Source organism: Homalodisca vitripennis, unplaced genomic scaffold (assembly GCF_021130785.1).
Source record: "Homalodisca vitripennis isolate AUS2020 unplaced genomic scaffold, UT_GWSS_2.1 ScUCBcl_2925;HRSCAF=8089, whole genome shotgun sequence".
Classification (NCBI taxonomy): domain Eukaryota; kingdom Metazoa; phylum Arthropoda; class Insecta; order Hemiptera; family Cicadellidae; genus Homalodisca; species Homalodisca vitripennis.
In genome coordinates, this window is record NW_025779032.1 from 5,663 (window position 1) to 27,745 (window position 22,083).

At 44.8% G+C, this 22,083-nt stretch overlaps 1 protein-coding gene across 1 annotated transcript in view; it reads left to right on the top strand.

Moving 5' to 3' along the window:
- Positions 1-504: 504 nt before the first annotated feature.
- The window catches only part of LOC124372329 (leucine aminopeptidase-like), a 53,799-nt gene continuing 32,220 nt past the window's right edge, over positions 505-22,083 (top strand). The window contains exons 1-3 of the mRNA XM_046830711.1: positions 505-729; positions 6,516-6,631; positions 7,749-7,885. Coding sequence (XP_046686667.1) covers positions 675-729; positions 6,516-6,631; positions 7,749-7,885 — 308 coding nt within the window. The 5' untranslated portion in view covers positions 505-674. The remainder of the gene's footprint in view (positions 730-6,515; positions 6,632-7,748; positions 7,886-22,083) is intronic.

Genomic DNA, 22,083 nt, shown 5'->3' on the forward strand with positions numbered 1-22,083 from the left:
TCTCTCATATTTCCGCTGTTTTTGTTTATCTTAAAATTTCATTTAAGTTACAAGTTAGGTAAAGGTATATATAAGTTAGATTCATGAATGAACTCTAACTCTACTCTTTTCCCTCTAAAATTTAACGTATTTCTAAATCTTTTTGGTTTGTTCCCTTTACGTACCAGTGTATATATTGCTGTATATATTAAGAAGAGAGCAACAGTTATGTTACCAATTATATTATATTCTAAAACAGTTGTAATGGCGATATATAATAGTTCACTTAGACTGGTGATGTCCATAAGTCAATATAAAAGATATTATATAAGTTTTATGTGATATTGAGCATACTCCGACGCTATACGTATTAAAATACCTCCAGCAATTTTTGGAGACAAGTAGAATTAAAATCAAAGGCATTGACTCATATCTTTGGAGTCTAGTCTGCTAGTTAGCACATATGTTTGAAACACACACGTGATGAAAATTATAAATCACATGACTCTTGAAACAAACCACTTTCACTTGGAAGTTGGTACACTGACTTGCTAACAATATTGTCGTTCAATTAAAACTAACCTCAAAAATTCCAATTTTACCGAAAATATTCTATATTTTGTAATTTATTGTTTATATTTATGTTCAGTCTGTATTAAAATAAATAATATTCCTTTATTTTTAACTAAGCTATCATGACATCGGTTGCAACTCTCAGTAAAAACGATCCAAGTTCTTTTTCTAACCCTGGTAAGTTAACCAAACCGATAAGCATAACTTATTAAGCTAATCAAACAGAATGAATACTTGTGATTCTATTAGTTCAATTGTAATACATTACAAAATTGTTTGCACAAACTCAACAATTAGTGTTACTTGAAAGTAAATTTTGATTATCATAGAAAACAGCAGGGCCGTCAGATGAGGGGTAGCAGGGTGAGCCTGATAAGTTTCCCTCTGTGCATCACGGTTTTAGAAGCAGAGAGGGTGATAATAACAGCCACAGTTTAGGTTACTTGTATTATAATACGGAATTACAATAAAAATATATTTAAACCTTTTAATAATGTTGTATTGTTATAATTGGATCAAATGTATAAATGATACTGTTATCATTTAGGCTATATTGTGGAAATGATAAAGTAACCATACTTTTCTTTATCATTAAATCATTAATCTTCACACTAGAGATACTAACTGAACCATGTAGCAGGAGATGCTGGCTAGTGCATATGCACGAGCCAGTCTTCCCTCTCTAATCCACTTGAAAGCATATAGTTACATGCTTACATAATTATATAGTTACAATCCAAACCAAAAGTAGTGCTATCTTATATTGTCAGTGACACCTGGATTTTTTATCGAACTTTACTCGAAGCCAAGAGAGTACAGACTGTTTGTAGGAAGTGGGAGACCATGGTATCCTCTAAAGGCCAAAATGGTTTTGGCTTCCTGCAAAGTGGTTAGGTCTTTTAGATGAGTCAAATACTTTTACTCAGTTAAACTTAATTATACATTTACTTGAGTTCACACTGTATTCGTTCCTTCTTGAGTTTTAATAAACATTTGTCGCACAACAAGAGATCAGATGATCCTGAACGAAGTCATCGGCTAGAGTATAATAAACGGCCACCATCACAATTGAATTATTGATATTCATGATTATCTAAAGTACTGAAATCAAAATGTTGAACCAAAGTACGTACAATATAATATATATATATATATATATATATATATATAATGAATATTCTCACCTTATCAGTATCACCTGGTCAGAGCCGCAGCTACACATTTTTTCAGGGGGGGCAAGTTCTGAATTTGCCACCCCTTTCCACCAGTTGTAAAAACATCAGTTGTAAAAAAATTGTTTTTGCTACTTCTCCATCAGCATGTAAATAATCCAGAAGTACTTAATAATTATTATTATATTTGTTATTAGCAGTTACCTGCGTCATCGCATGTAATTTTCAAAAGCGTTTAAGAGTGTCCTTCTTAGTAAATTCATTTATGATGGAATCTTATGACAATTTTTTCACTTAAATGTGGGCATATATCTGGTAATTATTATTTTAATGCCCGTGGTTAAGAGATTTAAAAGTCAAATAAAATCTTTACTGGCTTATTTCAGGGTTTGCACGTGTCGAAATATATATTTTTGGTTTCATTAAATTACATATTTGACACTACAGTTGAGTCCCTTTCCTAACATCCCAATCAAGGAAATACAAACAGGTCTCAGAAACCTGCTTTGGCCAAAAATATATACTTCTGGCTGTTTGAATTTACATCCGTTGAAAGATATCTCCAGTGTTTAAGTCGAGTTTTTCTTACTGTCCCATTAAGAAAATATGTACAACTACGAAGGAGTAAAAAGATGGTCTCCGGCCTTTTTACCAACGAACGGTCTAAAAGCGCCCATTCTCACCGTTCATACAGTCTAACACAGTGCCACAGTTAAGTTTGCCTTGTCCTAATAAAGAATATATATATATATATATATATATATATATATATATATATATATATATATACATATGTTGGTTTTCAAGCCCTACTTTTGTCAAAATGTCTACTACTGAGCCTTGTAATCTATTTTCGGTCTAAGATGCTTCAAATGCCATATTTGGGTTTGCCTTTTTATTAGGACAAAGAAAATAAATATACTTACATAAGACTGAAAAGTTACTGCGGTTAAATATATCTATTTCAGCTGTTTAAATTCACTTCTTGTCTAATTTATTTACAGTTTCATAGTTGAGTTTGCGTTGTTGCACCTATTAAGAAAATATGTTCACATGTAGGCTTTAGAAGATATAGCCTCAATTTCTGGTCTACAATATTTGTGGTAATATTTTTTATTTTTTACCCCGATCAAAAAAATATAAGCATACAAAAGCTTAAAAAGACTACTTCGGTCGCTTGTGTTCTTCTTCCGGTATATGGGATAGTTTCAGCTATGTTCATTTAAAATTTATAAATAATCGTTTATAAATAAGCTCTGCAAGATGGAATTTTTGTTCTTTTTCAGACCGTAGTCTAGAAAAGAATGAGTCGTTGGGGCATATTTGTATCCATTCCCCTGATTTTCTTGAAATCACAGTAAAAATATCATATACTAAGTCAAAGGAACCACCCAGCTTCGACTACTTTACGTGCAAACATCCACATCTTTGTTCATTTATGTGGCATTTATAATAACATTTAAATAGTATTTCCTATATATCACATAGTGTAATTTTTTGCAGGTGAAATCTGTAATAACAATTTTTTTTTTTTTCTGAGGGAAGAGGACATTTTGTCCCCGCACTTAGTCCTAAAAGGACCTTTGCGCCTCCCTTACTTTCATTTGTGCCCTCAAAAACCAAGGCTTTTGCAAAAACCAATCAGATTTAAGGGCTCCTGTTCTCTGATGTCCTTGGGGCTGAGGAGATATGCTCCCAAGTATCTTTTCCTAGTCTCTACGATGGCAGGACAATCCAACCAAATGTGCTCTGCTGACTCCTCCTCTTCTCCACAGAGTCTACATTCGCTGCTCCGACTAAGGCCTACCTTCAAAAGGTGCTTCCTCAGAGGGCCATGTCTTGTCAACATTCCCAATATCAGTCTTATATCCTCCTTATTCTGGTCTAGGAGAGCTATCCACCCTTTTGCATAAGGAGAGATAAACATTTTAGATATTCTTAAACCCGAGGCCACTGTGTACTTAGTATTTTCTAAAATTTAAGTGTAAACAAATGTTTTTGTCTGTTTGTTAAGCTTCAGCTAAAGGTGTTTACTGTTAGTTAAATTGGGATTGTTTTTCGTAAATATTATGATTATTATTCCAAATTATAAAGTATTCCAGAAATCTTTTCCGATTTTCTCTCCATAAAAACCTTTATCGGACTCCAAAGAATATTGTAAAAAAGAATTAGCCAAATTGGGCCCATACATTTTCGAGATTAGCACTTAGAAACACATTTAACGATTTATTTTTATTTATAAGATTAGAAAGATAAAAACAAACAAAAAAATTAAAAAAAGTTTTTATTTAAATTTTTGTGTTATCCTGATATTCTTCTGCTGGCTACAACACTGTTTGAGAACCACTTAAATATAAAACTTACTATTTACATCTTCTAATGCATTAAAACTGGTGTTAATATCGCTAAAATAACTTATATAATTATAAGGTAAGAGTACGTCACCCACCGTTTCATGTAACATGCTTAACTAACGCCGCATATGTTTATATTTAAGGATAAAACAATTCAAGAAACATAAAGAATTAAATCTAAATCATTATTTAAAAAAAATTTCATTCTTTAACCATAAATATGTATTAAATATTTAAAGTTTCTTCAACCATCAACATTTTGATATTTTACAATTCTAATTACTAGCAAAAACTTGTATGAATTTTAAGACAGGAGTATAACTTTTGAAACTTATCTTGACAGGTTAGAGAAGAGAATCAGTGAACTTTTAAAAGAATTTTTTTGTCATTATTTTTTGTGTTGACACGGTAGTCTGGCAGTTTGTACTTTCAAAATGAGCGCTGGCCGCGGTAAATTAACAAAACCTTGAACTCTGTGTTAAAAATTAAACGTTTGAAATAGCGATTTACAAAATTACAAGCCCAGGATAATCGCTTTAATAGCTCTATTTACCGTGATTAAAGTAGACTCTTTTGATCCGCTCAGTCAAGAGTATAAGTTGAGATGGTAATTTAATAACAAACGTTTTAATATAAGTCTAAATTATGTGCTAAAACAGTACGTTTGTACCTATCTTGTGTGAAAATTTTGGTCTTAATTGAGGAATCACAAGTTTCCGAGTTATTTTAAATTTTAAAATTGAAATATGGTTGGTAACCACCAAAACCGTTTCTGACATAACTGAAATTTATTATTCGTAAATAATCGGTTTTATATGTATAAATGCAGAAATAAACAATCTATTTAATTAATTCCCGCAATTGTAGTTCTGCTAGTTACTTTGTAATTGACTTTAAAACACGGGAATATGTATTTTGACCCGATAGTAAAGCGATTGGTGCATAGACTAACAGAATTATGCTTTAACAGCAGTTGCAATGCAACGACTGGACCTTCTATCATTTTGCCGCCCGGGGCAAACGACCCCCCCTGCCCCTCCTAGCTGTGGCTCTGCACCCGGTATGACAGACCTGTAGAAAAATCCCAGTAACTTTATTGTCTAGTACAATACACCATACCACTACCAGAATAACTAGACAATTTCAAGGTCACGTAACACACGATAATGAAACTGATCAATAACTCCTCAGGAGGAAATAGTAGAGACCAACTGACAGTGGAGAGGAGCACGGTAAACCAGATGTGCCAATTTTAATAGTACGAAATCCCATTCCCGCCTTACAAACCAGTGATACAGTTAAAGGGTTAAGTTAGGTTTCCAAAAGTAAAATGCTAAAGTTTGTTGAGTTTAACATTGGGGACACTAAGTGAAATAAAATTCTTGAGAAAATTTAATAGGATTAGGTAATTTAATGTTGTGAATTAAATTGCATGTGAAATAACTTCAATAAAAATTTGGATAACTTTTTAAAGATTGCTTGTTAATATAATGACTTTGTACTAATCTACAAAAATAGATTAAATTATTGTGCCCAAGAGAATAAGTATAAAGGATAAATTTATTTCAGCAAAATGATAGTATCTTTGATCACGGTAGGTGTCTAAGGTAAATCAGATTTCTTTAAGTAATAGAAATTTAGGCTTTTTACTCAAAAAATTTAATTTCTTCAGGCCTGGAATGAAAATGTTGAGATGAAGCTTAAACAGGAAATGGTATCCAATTAATTAATATGAACAATGATAGGATATTGTTGTTTTGTACCCAGACCATCTGGTTGGTTATTGCACTATGTTATGATTTAAAAGAAACGGGTTTCAAATCCTGGGGAGGTCCAATCATGTACTTTGACAATAAAAAAAAGCCAGTGCAGTTCAAAGCCGGCATAGCTGATGCTGAGGCTTAAATGAGATATTGTATATATTAATTTATTACAGATGTAATTAGTACATAAACCATTTTCAGTATGAAACATTGTGCTAAATCAGTTGTAATGTTCGAATGTAGGTAACATCTAAATCCAGGTTTAGGTCTAGCTCATTTTCATAGTCAGGTTATCATTTTATTCTGCTATATATTTATTCTTTGGTATTTTTCTATTTGTACCAATGTATTTAAAAAAATAAAGGTAGTACAGAAATAATTACCAAACAAATTAATAGGATCGTGTAACTGAAATTGTTCACACTATACAAAATAACAACAAATCTTACACAAGGTCTATCATAATACCCACAATTAACTTACAATTAATTATGTCACCTGTTTCACACTACTTTGTGTCTATGGAACAGTTAAATAATATTTAGAATACTATACTTGTAGGACTTTATAGTGTCACTATAGGGCATTTTGTGACACATCTTAAGAGCATCTTAACAGACACACCATTATTGTATAGATATCGTGACTGTGCTAATATGAATCCTGTATTTCAGAGGAAGCAGTTGTAACTGCCCTGTTCTTAAACTTGCTGGTAGATTTTTCAAAAAAGATACTATCAGGTGAAGCCAAACTTAGTGTGAAGAAAGTTCAAGCTGGAGTCGACCACTTGGTAAGTATACATGTGTTATTATTATTATTTTGATTAGTGTGACATGTAAACAGGGTGTTATTTTCTACATTAATCTTGCTGATGTAAAAAAACTTGATTACCCACAATACATGTAGATGAAGTACAATATAAAATAAAAACGTTCTCATTAATGTTCTTTTCAAAACAGAGTTTATAAAGATATGAGATAGAGAATTTAATAAAAGGTTAGGTAAATTAAGGGAACACTTTTAAAATATACCAAAAGTGGGGAGAAATGGATAGTAAAATTAAAAATTGATTGTATAAAGTTATAAATATTTTGATTGTTTACTCTTGTAAAGGATGTCGTAAGCAAAATCAAAACTTATTGCTCAAAAAGTTGAGAAATTTATTACGTATATCATGAGAAAAATTCATTGTTTATCTATGAAATGATTTATTAGCCCAACAGAATATTACACTTTTATAAGACTCACCAAGATATATAAACAATAAAAAAATACTAGTATCATATAGCTAAAACTAAGTGAAGTATGATATTTCAAATCTTAATTATATTCTGGTGAATTTGGACAAAAATCATTAAAGTATAAATTTCAGTTTGAAATATATATTCTTTAATGGGGTTTTTAAAGCCTTTAATGTAGAAATCTCTCGATGCGACAGGTAGTTTATTAAAAAATATTGACTATTTTAACAGAAAGATGTTTTCAAATTGACTGTTCTTTGTTTAAGCACAGGTAGATAATGACTATTATTAGTGTTATGTAGTTGTGATGGGATATGAAGTGATTGGACTGTATTTTTTTATAAGTTTGAGCTGAAACTTCCATTATGTAAAATACTTCTTGCTGTCAAAAATTGAAGATTCAAAATGGTCCCTACATGATTGATTAAATTTTAAATTTCTTAGAATTCGGATTGCTATCTTTTGAATTTGTTAAATCTGTTCAATAAATAGTGAGCTACCCTAACAAACAATTCCATATCTCTTAATTTAAGAGTTAATACTAAAAATAAAAAGATGTAAATTCAATTAAATACTACTATAAAATAGTATATTATTTCTTTGTTACAGTGTATATTATAAAGTATAGTTTCCAATTTTGTAATGATATTTTATTCTATATTGTAGGCTTTGGACAGCAACGGTTTACATGTGAAGAGAATCATCGATGGAGCGACAGGCCAAGCTCTGGACTTCACTATAAGTGAACCAATAAACATTTTTGGCAGCAAATTGGATATAAAACTTCCCAGCGATAAATCAGAGTAAGATAATTAAATTTCAGTAAAGTTTATGAGTTGTTTTGAGAAAGAGACAGTATCCTTTATTCATAATCTTTGAGGTTAGAATGGTGTCATTACACCGAAGTAAAAATAATAAGAAACTAAACCAAAAAAATAGACAGTGCAGTGTGGTTGAAGAGATGTAGATTAGTCATTTGTCTTCCAGTTAAAAAATTCATCTATGGATTAGAAAAGTCGGAGAACAAGACAGGAAATCAGTTTTCTTCTTAATTACTGCTCTTCTATAGTGTTTTTGATTTCTTAAGTTAGAGCATACTTGGGATGTTTTTCAAAAAGGTTGAGTCAGTGGGTGGGATGTTTGTAATTTTGTGCTACTCTTCTATCATGGGAATATGTATCGGCTCCTCTTATCAAGTATTTTTGACTTGCATAAATAACTCGTAAGTCGTACAGGGCTACTACAGTCAGTATTCTTTTGCTGTTTGAAGGCACCTCCACTTGATTCTTGTAGACTCAACCCTGTTGGAATATGGATTTGTTTATTCTGTACCGCCATTATCCCTTGTATGTTGACTTTGGAGGAGCTGCCTCAAACATTTATCCCATATTTCAGATTGATTTCGAAGATAGAAAAGTATGTAAATCTTGCCACTTCTATGGTAGCAATGTGCTTTAGTCTTCTTAACATGTTTAAGGCAGAGCTCAGTTTTCCATATACTTGGTCAATCTGTTCATTTGTAAGGGGGTTTTCCCCTCTCTCACTAAACACTTCTATCCCGCGGGAAAACCCACCTCCGCACTAGTCTTTTGTAAGGGGATTCTATCCTGGGTCACTAAAGTAAAATGAGAAACACAGTTTAAGTGAAACACTGGTCTGATTTATTACATCTATCCCCAGTCTATGTACACTATATACAAATGAGCTCTGATTCCTTAATTCTAATATTTACAACTTGGTGTTCCCTTGAGAACTCCCGCACTGGACCTAGAGCTGGATGGCCGAGCTGGGTATCGAACCACGATCTCGTCAGGTGTAGTCCTGGGATCGACTGGTAGCCCCCGTAAGCTCCTTAACCTCCGTTGAAGTGCTCGAGGTCTAGTAGCAGGCTTCGGAGATCAGCATAGCTGTCATGACTCTATGGTCCCCGGTTAAACAGCGGCGTATGATGTCCCCTAGCTCCGTGTCCTCCCGACTGGCTGGCAGACCATCACATCCAAAATCACGACTCCTACGAGTACTTCTGATCAGGTAGCGATCCTGCATCAGAATGAATCTGAAAACATACAAACTCTCTTTATATGTATCAGATAACATGTGGAAGGAGTGGGGGCCATCCCCATCCAACCACATCTGTTACTAATGACATCGGTGGCTCAACACGCCCTTCCGATGTTCCGCGGGCTCAACACGCCCGTCCGACGAGGTACCGGTGGCTCAACACGCCCGTCCGACGAGGTACCGGTGGCTCAACACGCCCGTCCGGTGTCCCTCGGGCTCAACACGCCCATGCGGAGATGCCAATGGCTCAACACGCCCGTCCGACGAGGTACCGGTGGCTCAACACGCCCGTCCGGTGTCCCGCGGGCTCAACACGCCATGCGGGGGTGTCGGGGGCTCAACACGCCCGTCCGACGAGGTACCGGGGGCTGAACATGCCCGTCCGGTGTCCCGCGGGCTCAACACGCCCATGCGGGGGTGTCGGGGGCTCAACACGCCCGGCCGACGAGGTACCGGGGGCTCAACACGCCCGTCCGGTGTTCCGCGGGCTCAACACGCCGATGCGGGAGTGCCGGGGGCGCAACACGCCCGTCCGACGAGTTACCGGGGCTCAACACGCCCGTCCGGTGTCCCGCGGGCTCAACACGCCCATGCAGGGGTGCCGGGGGCTCAACACGCCCGTCCGACGAGGTACCGGGGGCTCAACACGCCCGTCCGGTGTCCCGCGGGCTCAACACGCCCGTCCGACGAGGTACCGGGGGCTCAACACGCCCGTCCGGTGTCCCGCGGGCTCAACACGCTCATGCGGGGGTGTCGGGGGCTCAACACGCCCATGCGGGGGTGTCGGGGGCTCAACACGCCCGTCCGACGAGGTACCGGGGGCTCAACACGCCCGTCCGGTGTCCCGCGGGCTCAACACGCTCATGCGGGGGTGTCGGGGGCTCAACACGCCCGTCCGACGAGGTACCGGGGGCTCAACACGCCCGTCCGGTGTCCCGCGGGCTCAACACGCCCATGCGGGGGTGTCGGGGGCTCAACACGCCCGTCCGACGAGGTACCGGGGCTCAACACGCCCGTCAGGTGTCCCGCGGGCTCAACACGCCCATGCGGGGGTGCCGGGGGCTCAACACGCCCGTCCGACGAGGTACCGGGGGCTCAACACGCCCGTCCGGTGTCCCGCGGGCTCAACATGCCCATGCGGGGGTGCCGGGGGCTCAACACGCCCGTCCGACGAGGTACCGGGGGCTCAACACGCCCGTCCAGTGTCTAGCCTACGGCCATCTTGCGCGGAGCTGTGGGGAAACCGAGGTTGTGTGCTCCCACTGTTCAGGGCGAGGACACGTGGCTGCCAACTGCCGTAACAAACGGCAGAAGCCACGCTGTGTTCTGTGCAGGCGAGCGGGCCGAGCAGACGCCCATTCAACGCATGGTACGGCCTGTCCAGGAACGCAACGGGCGGCGGCGAACCTCCGAAACAGAACGGACTATGGATCTTAGGATCGGTCAGTCCAATCTGGGGAGGGGGAGATCCACGCCCAGCGAGCTGGAACTGGTGGCGGCCTACAGGCGGTGATGGTACAAGAACCTTACGTAACAACTAGGGGGACAGTGCCTCGTCCGCCAAAAGGCGCAGCGTACACTCTGGCACAGCCAGAGGTCCAGATGGTGGCGCAGACCACGGGAGAGAAGGGGAAGGAGGCTCGTAGACTGGGCTGTGGCGGCGGGGAATGCGTGTCATGAACCGCCCGGGCCAGCCGGATACCTTCATCAGCAACAATGGTAGACTCCGATCGAAGATCGATGTCACATTTTGCTCTGAGGGCCTGGCCCCCGGGATGACTTCGTGGGAGGTGTTACCGCACGCCACGACCAGTGATCACAGCTTAATAGTCGCCACCTTCGGAGAGCGCCAAGAGCAAGCGCCGGAGGTGAGACGACTACGATACATGACGAGCAGGGCCGATTGGCCCCTGTTCACTAGAACACTACGGGGGACCGTAGGGAGTTGGCGAGACCAACAGGAACAACTGGATACGGCAGTTGAAACGCTCACGGAATGTCTCCAAATATCCTGCCGAGCGGCGATACCTAAAAGTGCAGGCGGCAGACGCCCAGTCCCCTGGTGGAACCAGAGACTGGAGCGGATGAGGTCACTCCACCGCATGTACCGTAGGGTAGATCGACTGCCGGACCATGAGACACGTGAGGCGTATAGAGTTGCCCGCAATAGATACAGGCAACAAATAAGAATGGAAAAGAAAGAAGCATGGCGATCTTTCGTGACAGACAACAGTCAGGAAAACCCTTGGGGCATCGCCTACAAGGTCCTGACTGGAAAACTAAGGGTAGAACAGGTGCTGAGTGGCATCACGATACCGGGCTCGCCGCCCACAATGGACATTGTGGCAACGGCAGAGTCATTGCTTGAGCGACTACTGCCTGCCGACGACCCAGCGGGGGACACCCCATGGCAAGCCGGCATCAGAGCGCAAAGCCTACTCGGATCGGATGGACCGGACACTCCACCGTTCACCCTAGCAGAACTAACGAGCGCACTCTGGTCGATGGCCAAGCGCAAAGCCCCAGGACTGGACCAGCTCACGGTGGAACTCTACCGTGCAGCCTGGCCAGTAATGGGAGAACACATTTTGACAGTCATAAACAGGATGCTAGCAACAGGCACCTTTCCTGCTCTGTGGAAGGAGGGCGACCTCAGGCTCCTGCTCAAAGGACCTGACAAAGATCCATCGGATCCAAAGTCGTACCGGCCGCTAGCTCTACTACCTGTTATGGCGAAAATGGCAGAAAAAGTAATAGCCGGACGTATCACGTCCTGGCTAGATGAGGTTCCCTTGCACTTACGACTTTCTGAAAGGCAATTTGGCTTCCGGGCTGGAGTGGGGACGCAGGACGCACTCCGTAGCGTGATTTCTCACGTTCGAGAATCACGCGAAAGATACGTCTTGGCGGTCTACCTCGACATCTCCGGGGCCTTTGACAGCGCCTGGTGGCCAGGAATACTCTGGAAACTACGGCGCATGCATTGTCCAAAGAACTTGCACCCGCGCGTAGTGCAGAACTACTTAAATAATAGAGTCGGATCGCTCGTACTTCGGACGAGGACGATCCGCAGAGGACTAACCAAAGGTTGTCCACAAGGCTCGATCCTTGGCCCACTTCTGTGGAGACTCGTCTATGACGACTTCTTGAAGCTGGACCTGGGGGTGGGCGTAGAGGCGTATGCGTACGCAGATGACGGGCTGCTCCTGATAAAAGGACGGTCGCGAGCGGAACTGGAGATCAGGGCAAACACAGCCATGCGTACCGTCCTGGAATGGGGTGGGCGCATGAAGCTGACCTTTTGCACCTGCAAAAACAAAGATGAGTATGTTGGCTGGACGGCTCGATCCTGAGCGGCCACCTCGCATCCGTGCGGGGCCCGCCAGAGTAGAGCGGGTCAACGTACACAAATATCTAGGGTTGCATGTAGGCGAGCTCCTCCACTTCGGACATCACTGTCAGGATACTGGAGAGACAGCAAAGACAGTCCTGGCAAGACTGTCGCATGCAACAAAGGCTAGCTGGGGCCTATCTTTCAGTGCACTCCGGACGATCTACCGTGGAGTCTTCGAATCCATGGTGACGTACGGAAGTGACAGTTGGAGCACAGCTCTAGACATAAAACAAAACCGGACCAAGCTGCTATCAGCACAAAGGACAGCGCTCCTGATGGTCACTAGGGCCTACAGGACGGTGTCCGGGGTAGCACTGCCGGTAATAGCCGGAGTGATACCTATCGACCTTCTGGTGAAGGAACGGGCATCTGCTTGCCAGATGGTCCGGGACGGAACCACGAAACGTAGGGCAACTAAGTTGGCTCGAGAGTCAACTATGGACGAATGGCAAAGGAGATGGGATACCAGCGGAGGGGGCCGCTGGACACACAAGGTCTGGCCTAGTGTCAGAGAGAGGATGGCCTCACCTTGGTTTGCGACCAACCACTACACGACCCAGTTCGCTAGTGGCCATGGGAACTTCCGAGGGAAGCTGCACAGCTTCGCGAGGACAGACTCACCGTTGTGTATATCCTGCCACGTGGAAGATGACGTTGAGCACGCACTCTTCCACTGCACCGCAACAGAAAGAGAGCGGGAGGAGCTGGTCGCGGTCCTCGCTGAGGCCGGGCTAGACTTCACTCTCCGCTCACTGTTCAGAACGCCGGAAGGCAACGCAATATTCCTGAATCACGCAGTACGGATGGGTGTTGGCTTCGGCCACAGTGAATGATATATTGCGTGCTTGATTGAGCTAATTGCGAGTGCCAAGGAAGTTTTCTTTTTCCTGTGATATTGTCCGTGTGGCAATAGTTTCTTGGTTATTTGCGATCTCATTCAGCAAGCTTTGAGGAGTCGTAAGCAAGCGGTAAGTGTGGGCCGTGGGGCTTACGCTCCTTTGTGTACTGTGGGTGTGCTTGCCTCCCCGGGGCGAAGCTGGGCAACGTTAGCAGTCTAGTGTGTACATTCTGCTAGCGGCTAAAAGGCACGTTTTGATCTTGGTAGTTGAAAGATAGGACAGAGTGGAGGGTTTGCCAATGGCATCCCAAGCTAAAACTGGAGGCGTCTCTAAGAGACTGCCGCAGCTGAGCACCAGTTCAGATGAGGACTCTGTGCACCAAAGTCCGAAGCGTCCGAAGGGACCAAACCCTGTTGAGCAATCTGTTGAGCTAAGCCAGCCTGAAGGGGATTATGTTTCCTCGGCTGAGTTAAGTCACGATCCTGTGGAAATATGCAATGCAATCGGCTTAAAGCTGAGTCGTCTCCTTGGCAAGATGCGCAACAAACTTACACATCCTGGCCAGATTGCAGTTGAGGATTATTTCGCAAAAGTCAGAGATCTGGCAGTGCATCTCCACCAAGAAAACATGGTGTTAAAGAGCAAACTCAGCGAGAGGGCAGCTGGATCACCTGTCGGAAAAGAGTTGTTACAAACTTGCCAGAATGCGATGTCTGAAATCGCAAAGACAGCTAAGATCATGAGTGCGGGTGCACCAGTGCAAACCGGCAGGCCGAGTTACGCAGCCATGGCTGCGGTGGCTCCCCCGGTCACAGTCCAAGGCCAAGGGCGAAAAGTTGCAAAGCCTAGAGACAAATGCACGGCCCTTATCTACCCTAAAGACTCGACACCAAACACATCTAGCGAGACCACGAAAGCCCTGATACAGATGACCGTAAAACCGCAAGCCATGGGCTTAAGGATCAGGCGTATTTCTAAAATACGTAATAATGGAGTGGCGCTAGAAGTCGAGAACGCAGAACAACTGCGAAAATTAGAGGAGATTAAGGAGCTCAGATGCGTTGTCAATATAGAAAAGCCCAAAAAGCGTAGGCCGAAAGTACTGGTGTACGACGTACCGAAGGACCTAGATGGCAAAACTCTTTCCGAGGTAGTGTTTGCTCAAAATAATGAACACTCGGAGTGCACTCTGGAAGAGTTCCAGAAAAACTTTAAGCCTCTCTTCAAGACTGGACCAAGGAACAAACCTACAAATAATTGGGTTTGTGAAGTTGCGCCGGAGACCAGAAACTCACTAATAAGAGCTGGCCGTGTCTTTATTGACTGGGCCAGCTGCAAAGTCATAGACCACCACATCGTGACAAGATGCTATAAGTGCCAGAGGTACGGACACATGGCTAAAGACTGCAAGTCGGAAGTCGACGTCTGTGGCCACTGTGCGGCGACAGGGCACGAGACCAAAGCCTGTCCCTTCAAAGGTGACAAAACTAAGGCTAAGTGCGTGCACTGCTCCGGAGAAAGGAGCTCTGGTAAGCAATCCGGCCATCCTTCAGGGGACCGCAACTGTCCTAAACACCAGGACGAGATAAACCGCCTCATATCACTGACCGACTATGGCTGCTAGAAGACCTCGTTCAGGTGGACAAATAAAATTTGGCCAAATCAACCTGCAACGCAGTCATACGGCAGTATATCAACTCAGGCAGGTTATTGCGGAGGATGGACTGGATATCGTGCTAATCCAAGAGCCGTACTCCTCAGTTGGGAAACTGTCCGGACTGGGCCTCAGAACAATGTATCTGGGCCATAGAACCGCACAAGAAGGTCGACCCTGGTCCGCCGTTGCGGTGGCTAACAGTGCGATCGAGCCACTGGAGTTACTGCAATTCAGAACTAGCCATTTTACATGTGCACAAATTGACACAGAGATCGGTAAACTGTACGCAATAAGCGCTTATTTTCAGCCATCTCACGATATTGAGCCATACTTGACCCATCTGCGAGGAATTTTACAATCTCTAAGAGGTGAGCACGTAATTATAGGATTGGACGCTAACTCGAAATCCGAACTGTGGTTCAGCGATAGAACAGACGAGCGAGGTGCCGCTCTTGAAGACCTTATACTAGCGCACGGTCTTGTGATCTTGAATAGGGATGGTCAAATGTCGACCCACGTCAACATGTACTGGGTTCTACATGGACGTGGGGAAACAAACATTGATGTGACGCTGGCATCGCCCAGCATCGCAAACAGAATTAACGACTGGAGCGTCAATGACACGGACATTGGCTCCGACCATCGCCTGATCACATGGTCTGTCTCGCTGGGCCCTCAGCACGGTAGAGTGGCCAGATCCAGAAACTATGCTGTCCGAAAAGCAGACTGGAATAAAGTAAAGAGCGAAATAAATAGAAGGATTATTGATGCTCATATCGGTGATGGCTTGCATAATCAGAATGTACAGGAACGAGCAGCCGAGTTCTCGAGATGTGTCATTCAGGGATGCGACAAAGGCATCCCGAAACGGGCTATTGTTAACAATGCAGTGCCCTGGTGGACCGGCGAAATTGCAGCCAAAAGAAGGATTTTAAAAGCAGCCAGACGGCGGTTTCAGCGATGCTGTCCGTGCCAATACCGACAATTGCTTTTTAATACCTATCGGCGCTTGAGACAGGAGTACAAGTCTCTCATCAAAAACAGTAAAAGTGCCTGCTGGAAAACGCTCGTGAAGGAGGTGGGCAACTCGAATCCTTGGGGTTTCGTATACAAGCTCGGAGCGGACAAGTTACGACTTCAAAATGTTCTTTCAAGTCTGAGAGTGGGCAGATTTGCTTACGCGGGACAATGGACTAGTTCCATAGAAGAGACGCTCAGCTTGCTTCTTGACACCTTGGTTCCACCAGATAACGAAATGGGTGAAAACGAGCAGCATGCCCATATAAGAACTATCTCTGAAACTGGACAGGGAGCATGGGAAGAGGTCCCATTCACTATGCAAGAGCTTGATTTAGCCATGAAGCGAACTCGACCACGAAAAGCTCCGGGACCAGACCGGGTCCCCCCTGAAGTGCTCAAATGCTGGGATCGCCAAATCAAGTCCTGTTACCTAAGTCTTGTTAACCTATGTTGGGACGAGAGAATATTTCCAGCGTGCTGGAAAACCTCGAGGTTACAAATCATCAAAAAGACGGGGGACAGAGACTGGGCTGACCCAGGTAACTATAGACCGATTAGCCTGCTACCGGTTGTGGGAAAAGTATATGAGAGGCTGATCGCTACGCGCATCTTAGCCGACATCTCATTAAATGAAAAACTTCACACCGGGCAGTACGGCTTTATCTCAGGGAAAAGCACAGTCGATGCTTTAGAGGAGCTAGTGGAGTTCGTTTCGCAGGCTACAGACAAATACGTAGTGGGCCTCTTCATCGACATCAAAGGCGCCTTTGACGCCGTATGGTGGCCGGGGGTCATCGAGAAGCTGTTGCGTATGTCCTGCAGTCGTAACGTTGTCGCCGCGATAAAGAGCTACTTGAGCGAAAGGACCGTCACTCTGGAGTCTGGCTTGACCAGTATCACCAGAGATGTAACGAAAGGATGTCCCCAGGGATCGATTCTTGGTCCCATCCTCTGGAACATAGTTTTCGACGACTTTCTGAGGCTGGACTTCCCCGGAGGAACTAAAGTCATTGCGTATGCTGACGATGGTTTGATCTTGATACAGGCAAGGTCTAGGAACGAGATAGAAAACAAATTCCATGCTATTACAACTCAAATGGAAACCTGGGCCATCTCCACAAAAATGCGATTTGCAGTGAACAAGACGAAGCTTATGCTTCTAAAGGGCCAACTACATCGGGAACGTCCCCCGATCGTAACACTGCAAGGCGAACGCATTGAGATGACCAGGTGCATAATGTACCTTGGCATTATGCTGGATGACAAGCTATCCTTCCTTGACCACGCCAAATATGTTGGACAAAAAGCCAAAATGCTCTTCGGTAAGCTCATGCGAGTGACTCGATTCCAGTATGGAATCCTTCCAACTACACTGAGCACTATCTACGATGGTGTATTCGTACCCATCGTCACGTATGGTGCCAGTGTCTGGGCGCACCGCAGCGCGACCACTGGAGTCCGCAGGGCTCTCCGAAGCAGCCAAAGAACAGTCCTTCTAGGGATTACGGGTGCTTACCGTACGACCTCGTTTGCTGCGCTGACGGTGATAGCTGGTAAAGTCCCGATTGACCTCATTGTGCTGGAGATGCCGAGAATCCGTCAAGTCCAGAGGGGTTACCTGGATATCTCCAAGAGAGAAATCCGGCAGGGTACCCTGTCCACCTGGCAAGAAGAATGGTCCCGGTCAGAGACCGGTAGATTGACGTACGGATGGATCCCAGACATTGGGGAAAGATTGGGATGGACCTGGTTTAAGCCGGACAACTTAATGACTCAGTTCCTCTCAGGTCACGGGGCGTTTGTTTCCTATTTATACCGTTTCGGACACTCGGAGGACTCGCTCTGCCCTTGCGGTGAGGCTGAGGATTCTCCAGGGCATGTAGTGTTCGATTGTACACAGTTGGAGGACGAGCGTCAAGCTCTAATCCGCTGTGTGCAGGATGAGCAACTAGTCTGGCCATGCCCGGTCACTCACATGTTATCTTGTGAGGGGGTGTACCGTGGTCTTAGGAACTTCCTTACACAAGTCCAAGCCAAAAGAAATGTCTAAAGGCCGTCAAGGTTCCACCTAACACATGTCAGCAGTGTGCAGTCCCGAAGTTTAACGCCCCAAGCAACGCTACCCATTACAGTACCAGACATCAGGTCGCCCTTAGGGTGAGAGGTGCCGAACCAAGAGCTTCCACACGTCTGGTATCTGTAGCACGAATTGAAAGTTGAAAGGCACGATATTTTAATCTTCGATTTAAGAATTTTAATTGCATGACCATATATTTTATGCATGACATACTAACATAGCACACGTTATAAGGATCAACGCTCGATCAAGGAGCGCAGAAACGTGATGCAATAACCATTGCATGTTAGTAATATTTTAAAAGGAACCGCAGCTCCTTTTTATTATTTTAGAACTTTAACAGTTACTCTTAGGCCCCCGGGGCTGGGTGCCCCAGAAATAGTTCTATTTCTGCCCAGCATGGAGTTGTGGTGTCGGGGGGGCAGTGGTTGATAAATGCCCAGTACGCTAGACGTGTAGCATAAGCCATCTGAAGATAGGGACATAACTTGAAGTGATTAACGTCTGCAGGGATAACGACAGTTAAGCACAAAATCGGACCGCAAGAGTAAACCTGGGTATGCCGTAAAGGTGGGTACCAGGTGCAGACAATATCCAATGAAAAAAAAAAAAAAGTACGGATGGGTAAAGCGAGAGAGTCCCGGGACGCGCAGGCGCAGGCAGCCGAACTAGCTCGACCTGCAGGCGGCCGGCGTACCTAGGGTCTCCTCCCCCCATGCCGACTGCGATGACGAGACAAGCTACCAATTGACACAAAAACTATCTCCCAGAAACACGGCTGGGAGATAGGAATGACAATACCCGGATGTGACACGCAACCTGACGAACGCAGACGGACGCTGGCGCTGGTGCCCAGGTCGGCGAGCCCCATCATGGGACGAAGACCCCACCCCCAGGTGACTGGTTAAAGGACACCAGACAACCAGACGTGCCGCAGATGCAAGCGAGCAAACCCATGCTTAGGCAGGGTGCAAACCTGCAAATGGGTAGGCGTGAAGCATGGCACGCCGGGTAGGTTGACCTTAAGACCTACCTTAAAGGCTTCGGCAAACAAGGTACTATGGGTGTGGGGGAGCCCGACCTCCCAGGAGGTTCCCCCACAAACTGCGGTTGGACTCGTATTGGCAGTGGTTTAACACCGCGCCGGGCCCAGGAGGGTCCCCACGGAACGCCCGGTGGGAGCGTTATCTCACAAGCCCCTGTGAGCTGGTAGGGGGGCGCCGGAGCGCAAACTGCCGGACCTTCATGCCATTGCACTGGTATGGGGGAAGCAAAAGTTGCACTTCCCGCCGTCACACACGCTGCCGATCGTCAGTAGGTTAGAAGTCTGGCGGTTGGGAAGTGGGGCGCCTTTGGCACTCGGAATAGGCGAAAGCCTCTCGAGACAGTCCCCAGCACCGGCATCCGGTGACAACCGTATGTCCCGCGGGCTCAACACGCCCATGCGGGGGTGTCGGGGGCTCAACACGCCCGTCCGGTGTCCCGCGGGCTCAGCACGCCCATGCGGGGGTGTCGGGGGCTCAACACGCCCTTCCGACGAGGTACCGGGGGCTCAACACGCCCGTCCGGTGCCCCGCGGGCTCAACACGCCCATGCGGGGGTGTCGGGGGCTCAACACGCCCGTCCGACGAGGTACCGGGGGCTCAACACGCCCGTCCGGTGTCCCGCGGGCTCAACACGCCCATGCGGGGGTGTCGGAGGCTCAACACGCCCGTCCGACGAGATACCGGGGGCTCAACACGCCCGTCCTACGAGGTACCGGGGGCTCAACACGCCCGTCCGGTGTCCCGCGGGCTCATCACGCCCATGCGGGGGTGCTGGGGGCTCAACACGCCCGTCCGACGAGGTACCGGGGGCTCAACACGCCCGTCCGGTGTCCCGCGGGCTCAACACGCCCGTCCGACGAGATACCGGGGGCTCAACACGCCCGTCCGGTTTCCCGCGGGCTCAACACGCCCATGCGGGGGTGTCGGGGGCTCAACACGCCCGTCTGACGAGGTACCGGGGGCTCAACACGCCCGTCCGGTGTCCCCGCGGGCTCAACACGCCCATGCGGGGGTGTCGGGGGGCTCAACACGCCCGTCCGACGAGGTACCGGGGCTCAACACGCCCGTCCGGTGTCCCGCGGGCTCAACACGCCCATGCAGGGATGTCGGGGGCTCAACACGCCCGTCCGACTGGTCAGGCCGCTCGGGCCCGACTGCCTTGCCAGCTCCACGCCTCCTGCTTATCTAGTGAAAGAGTTGTGGTGGGGGTTGCCTGTTATGGTGGGGGCTGGCAAGCAGTAGGGCATTGCTTAATTTATTATATATTTCTAATCCCACCCACACAAATTGTCTCATCTCTTTCGACCTTCCACGCCCAAGTACGGCCTTTCCCCCGTTACTACTTGGGGACTCAAACACTTCGTTACACTCTCCCATTTCTTTCTAAAAAATTAAAAGGATAATAAAGAAACCAAAAATACTTTTTCTCTTTATAATAATTTTGTTTTTCCTTTTTATCTCTTTTTATACACACATAATCTAAGAACTTTTTGTCTGTCAAAGAAAAATAGAAACCAACATAAGATACATAAATTAACCAACTTTTGTTTAACAATATCAAAGAATAAAAATAACATCTTAATAGTAATAAAAATCAACAACTTCTTAATAATAATAATAAAAATCAATAATAACTTTTTAATACTATAAACACAAAATAATAAACAATAAATGTAAGGTTATTTCTTCCAGTACTTGGATCCTGTTTGTCGGTCCCTGTACTTCCTAGTACCTTTCCCCAGCCGCTTCACTTTTCTGGTCCGCTGCTTCCTGTCTCTTTGCCTCTTCTTCGTTGTTTTCTCCGTTGAAGATGGATCTCTGGGTTGGGTTGAGTTGGGTACCGTGATGGTCATTGTATCCTCGTCCAAACGTCCTGCCTCTCCTGAGAAGGTTACCTAATAGTTCCGGTAAAGCTACAAGGAGATGTTCCGAATTAGTATTATATGCTTCTTTGAGCTCATTCAGTCTTTCAAGGAATAGCATTACATCTCTATCGCCATCATAATTCAAGTTCCATTTCCGTACCATATTGCATATACTTGTGCTATCGCTGGAGGGCAAAGAGCTTGAGTTTTGTTCTGAAGTGCTTGGATAATTGACTCTAGGTGCTGGAGTAATGTTTAATTGATATTCTCCTTTTAGGAATTGACTAAGGATCTTTCGTTGTTCCTTTACGGTGTCAGCGGAGGGAAGGCGAAATTTTTTTCAATTCTTCAATTAGTTCGTCTTTCTTTAACTGATAAATCCACGAGATCCGTGGATTCTTTTTATTTTGGACGGTCGCGACACTCTCAGAGTCCGAGTCACAGTCTGACACTTTTGAAACAAGTTTTAGAGATTTCACAATTTTCATATAACTAGCGAACAAATCTTAAAGTTCTTAAGTTTATGTGTGTTAATATTATAGGGGCAAGGTCCTATTATGTTCTTACGTACCAATAATAATGTTCTTATATGTACAACCAGCGTTTCATTATAAATCTAATATATACAACTAATCACAATCCAAACCAGTGTTTCAAAAAATTTTAACAGTTTTTTTTAAAAATAAATTTAGCAAACACAATGTCTCACAAACTGCACCCAAAATACTTTAAACAGTCCCTGTTCGGGCGCCAAAATATGTAAGAGAGTTTTCCCCTCTCTCACTAAACACTTCTATCCCGCGGGAAAACCCACCTCCGCACTAGTCTTTTGTAAGGGGATTCTATCCTGGGTCACTAAAGTAAAATGAGAAACACAGTTTAAGTGAAACACTGGTCTGCTTTATTACATCTATACCCAATCTATGTACACTATACAAATGAGCTGGATTCCTTAATTCTAATATTTACAACTTAGTGTTCCCTTGAGAACTCCCGCACTGGACCTGGAGCTGGATGGCCGAGCTGGGTATCGAACCACGAT